At 47.0% G+C, this 5000-nt stretch overlaps 2 protein-coding genes across 2 annotated transcripts in view; both read right to left on the reverse strand.

The window, feature by feature from the left end:
* Positions 1-5000, reverse strand: part of LOC310818174 (breast cancer metastasis-suppressor 1-like protein-A) — a 409511-nt gene that overhangs the window by 298360 nt on the left and 106151 nt on the right. The gene's annotated exons all lie outside the window — the stretch shown is intronic.
* ches1 (checkpoint suppressor 1) overlaps positions 1-5000 on the reverse strand; it is a 34284-nt gene that overhangs the window by 17216 nt on the left and 12068 nt on the right. The window contains exon 2 of the mRNA XM_083688284.1: positions 2871-3446. Coding sequence (XP_083544410.1) covers positions 2871-3428 — 558 coding nt within the window. The 5' untranslated portion in view covers positions 3429-3446. The remainder of the gene's footprint in view (positions 1-2870; positions 3447-5000) is intronic.

Consider the following 5000-nt stretch of genomic DNA (forward strand, 5'->3'; position numbering starts at 1 on the left):
CATGAGTCAGTCAGTATAGCCAAATCAGTTTTCTCGTTGCTACAGCAACAGCATACTTTTATGTCAACTGCAACCTAGTTACTATGGAGATATGTATACAAGGCAAACTATTTGCAGTTGTAGTCAAGGGCCAGATGACAGAATAACTTTAGGGCACATGCACACACACACACACACACACACACACACACTCACACACACACACACACACACACACACACGCGCAAACACAATGTCCTCTTTATCCTTCACCTATTTAGTTTTTCAACATATCACACTCACCCAGAGAGGGGAAAGCATGCAGGTGAATGTGTCCTTGTCAGACATAATAAGTGCTTAGCCTACATACTGTAACTAAAGTGTTCATATGCAAATACCTCATTTCAACCATGTCAATCAAAGGGTAAAGCCAGCATTGATCATTGGAGTCTGTTGTCCCCATGGGCAGATCAATCAAGTTTGATGTCTGATGTAAAAGCCTTTAGTATTACTGTGATGTACTACTTGACCATGGGAATTAGTCCCTATTTACATATCCTAGCTCCTTTTTTAAGGGGTACCCCATATCCTCAAACTTGCTACAGTAGGAACATATTTATAGTGTTGCTTGAAAGTTTGTGAACCCAACAGGGATGGTCATTATTTTTGTATAAAATATTAAAATGAACTTTATAAAATCTTTATCTAAACCCCAATCCATAATAAAGACATTCCAAATAAAGGAGACAAACAAAAAAATATGATATATTTTCATTTTCAAGTGGTTTATTTAACAAAAACTCAGATTTCATGTGAACCTCTTCAGTCAATAGCTTGTGGCGCCTCCATTAGCAGTGATAACTTGGAGTCGCGTATAGCCACAAATCAGTCTCTGACATCTGTTTTGAGGGATTTTTGCCCACTCCTCCTTACAGAACTCAGCCAATTGAGTGAGGTTTGAGGGGTGTCTGGCATGAACTGCCCGCTTCAGGTCCTGCCACAGCATCTCGATTGGATTTAGGTCAGAACTTTGACTTGGCTAATCCAAAACACAAATCTTCTTTCTCCCGAGCCATTCTTTGGTAGATTTGCTTGAATGCTCTTGTTGGAAGACTCATTTTCAGCCCAGCTTTAGCTCCTTGACTGATGGCTTGAGGTTCTGTTCAAGAATCTCCTGGTATACCTCAGAATTCATGGTTCCCTTAATGATGTAGAGTCGTCCAGGTCCAGAGGAGGAAAAGCAGCCCCAGATATTGACTATTGGGTAAGGTTCTTTTGGTGGTAGGCAGTGTTGGGTTTTCGCCAAACATGGTGATTTTGATTGTGACCAAAAAGGTCAATTTTGGACTCATCTGTCCAGAGGACGGACTTCCAGAAACCTTCAGGGTTGTCCAGGTGGTCTCTGGCAAAGTAAAGATGGGCAGTTTGGTTCTTTTTTGACAGCAGAGGCTTCTTCCTAGCAACCCTTCCATGAATGCCATTTCAATTCAGTGTTCTTGTTATTGTTGAAGCATGCACAGTTACCTGAGATGCAGCAAGGGAGGTCTGCAAATCTCTAGATGTTATGTTTGGGTTGGCTTTTACCTGATTTATTACTTTTCTTGTGGCTCTTGTGGATATTTTGGAAGGGCGTCCATTTCTAGGCCGAGTTGCTGACATGTTAAATGCTCTCCATTTGTAAATTATTTGCCTCACAGTGGACTGGTGGAGCTCAAATCTTGTTGAGATGATCTTATAGCCTTCCCCAGACTGATGTGCTCTCAATACCCTCTTCCTGATGTCCTCTGAGATCTCCGTTCCTCTCGGCATGGTGGGTTTTGCATTCACCTGTATGGGTAACACAAAACTGACCAGGTTTCTTATCTCTATTTATCAGAGTCCTGCTCAAACTCTTTCCTAAAGATCTCTCCTTTGATTGGTTCATTTGGTACCCAATTATTTACCCACCTGATTCTACTTACCTACTTGATTTAATCAATGTAACTTGGGGTTCACTTATTTTTGCACCTGCACTAATTTCTTGAGAATTTAGTTTTTTCTACTATACGCGATGTCCTCTTAACCAACATATGGAATTGGTAATATAAACCTGTTATGTCAGATAAAAAGGACTGGTTCTGATTAAATAAAGATTTCATGGTAAAAACTAAAAAAATCAAAAATTGCACAAGGGGTTCACATACTTTCAAGCAACACTGTATCAAAAGAGAAAGGCCATTCCCTACAGAAAATCCAGGAATCCAACCAAAAAGAAGAGACCATCAGCTATTGATAAAGCAGCTTTTAGTACATCTGTGGACAAAGTTGAGGCTATGTTTGACTACCAGGCTGACAGCTCTACTCCTCCGAGAACTGAATCTGAAATGTATCCAAATTAACTCTAGTCCAAGAACTTGGAATCTATACAAGCACAGTGTGTGTGTGTGTGTGTGTGTGTGTGTGTGTGTGTGTGTGTGTGTGTGTGTGTGTGTGCGATAAACAAAATCAATGAGCTAGGACAGAACAGACAGCATGTTGGCAAGAGTTATACACATGTATGTGTGTTCTTGTGTATGTTATATTTATTACAGGGTACAAATGCGTGTGTGTGTGTGTGTGTGTGTGCTAACTACATAGTCGAGTCCTACCTGAACCCGAACAAACCCGTTCTTCTTTTTAAATAAAGAGAACCAAACCCAAACGACCCGTAGACAACAAGACCAGCTCCGTTAAATCAGCTGTGTCATTTACCTGAGACACGTGGCAATCAAACAATACCCGACCTGGACCCGAGCACTAGTTAAATGAGTTCAAGCTCGGGTCGCGGGTCGGGTCTCGGGTTTTCGTGTGGGGGCGGACACATGAAGACCACTACTATACAGGCTACACAGGTGTGAGTAGCTCCTCCTTACCTGACTCCTGTCTTTGTCTACCTTCTTGAAGCACTTATTTAGCGACAGATTGTGGCGCACCGAGTTCTTCCAACCCGTAGGGGCGCTAGCGAAGTAGGGGAAGTGCTCCAGGATCCAACCGTAGATGTCTTTCACCGGCAGCCTCTTGGACGGAGCGTCCTCGATGGCCATGAAGATCAGACAGCTGAAGGAGTACGGAGGCTTCCTGTTGGCCCCCGTGGCCAGGTCGTAGGGCGAGGAGTCGCAGGGGTCCGGGGATGGGGAGGAGGAGGAGGGGGAGTGCGGGGTGAGGGGGTGTCCGTCGGGGTCCTGCAGGGGGCTGACGCTGCGCAGGCCAGAGTGGCTGAAGCTGTTGAGCAGGTCTGTGCTCTCGTGGAGCCAGGAGAGGCTGGTCAGCTCCTCGTCCTCGGCCTTGGAGAAGGAGGCGGACAGCGACAGGGACAGGTCGGCCGCCTCGGCGGCCTCAGGGTCACGGTACATCGGGCTCAGACCCCGCGACGCGCTGGCGCCGCTGCTGGGGCTCTGGGCCTTCTTACTGGGGGGCATGGTGGGTCCCATCCAGCCCTAGGCTCACTCCTGGAGGGGGGGGGGGGGGAGGAGGGGGAGAGAGGCGGGGGGGGGGGGGGAGAGAGGAGAGATGACACAGCTTTGGTTACGGCACAACGCACCCAAAACAATCACAGTACAGAGATTAAGAGGAGGGCACTGAATGGAACACAGACACGCACTCAAACACACACACACACACACACACACACACACACACACACACACACACACACATTAGGACAGGGGTAAGATTAAGCCCAGCCAGATACTGTATGTTCCAGCTCAGCCTCTGTGATCATGCTATAAGCCACGGTGATCAGCCGTTGATCTGCCTTCACTCCGGTTGATTGACTGACAGCTGTCACACTGCCTCTCCCCTCCCCTGGCGAGGCCCCTCGCTATGACAACTGTCATGTTGCCATGGCTCCCTCCCTTTCAGAGCCTTGCTGTCCACAGTAACAGTGCATCACCATCAGCACTCTCTTTGTTTCACACAAAGCTGCTCGCCATAATTCTGCTCAACAACACAGTACCCTGTGACTGTGCTAAATATAGACTTAATGTACAGGGCTGTGTGTTTTCTATATGACCTCGTCACCAGGATATCTTTATCTTTCCTGCAGACAGACATATTTGATCTTCTTCTTCCATCCTCACCGAATGACAATATCCCACGAATTCAACAGCTACCTGTCGGCGATATTGTCACCCGCACCAATATTGACATTGACTGTAATGTATTCAGTTTGCCCATAGGAGGATATGGGGTTCTTGCCTGGGAGGCTGAGAATAGAAAGTTTCGAGTCAGACAGACAGATGAATGAAGGCGGCGGCGGCGGTGGTGGTGGTGGGCTGAGATGCAAAGCGCGTGTGACAGCCATCGTCAAGGTGTGGATGGGAAGGGCACTCGTGTGACATTGTCCCCCAGTGGGAGCCTGTGAGGAGAACGCACAGCGCAGGCTTCAGCTTCCTCTTGTTATGTTGCCATGGCGGCGGCGGGGCCGTGAAACATTACGGCTGACAGTAAAGTCATCTCATTTTACTGTTGCTATGACAACAAAGTCCAGGCTGCGGGGCCCTGCGTGAGCAGGCAGAGTCGTGTGCGCGTCCCCAGGGGTTCTCATAAACCTCTCCTTAACACACTTTGAGCTCTAAACAAAGTTTTATACTACTTTTATAACTCTCTAAAGAGCAACTATTAAAGGACAACCTCGGTTATTGCTCAAGTTCAGACTTGATGGTGTCTGTGTGTGTACGTGTGCGTCTACTTGACAGACTGACAGTGTGTGTGTGTGTGTGTGTGTGTGTGTGTGTGTGTGTGTGTGTGTGTGTGGGTATGTGTGTGTGTGTGTGTGTGTGTGTGTGTGGGTGTGGGTGTGTGGGTATGTGTGTAGCATGTCTGAGCTTGTATTTAATCAAGCTGTAAGCCCTGTTGTTGTTTACATGACCTCTATGCCCTTGATGACCTTGGCACACTGGCATACAATAGTGATTTGGGCCTGAGGGGCCAACCAGTGCCCAGTTCCACACACACACACACACACACACACACACACACACACACACACACACACACACACA

This window comes from Argentina silus (assembly GCF_951799395.1).
Source record: "Argentina silus genome assembly, chromosome: 17".
Taxonomy (NCBI): Eukaryota; Metazoa; Chordata; class Actinopteri; order Argentiniformes; family Argentinidae; genus Argentina; species Argentina silus.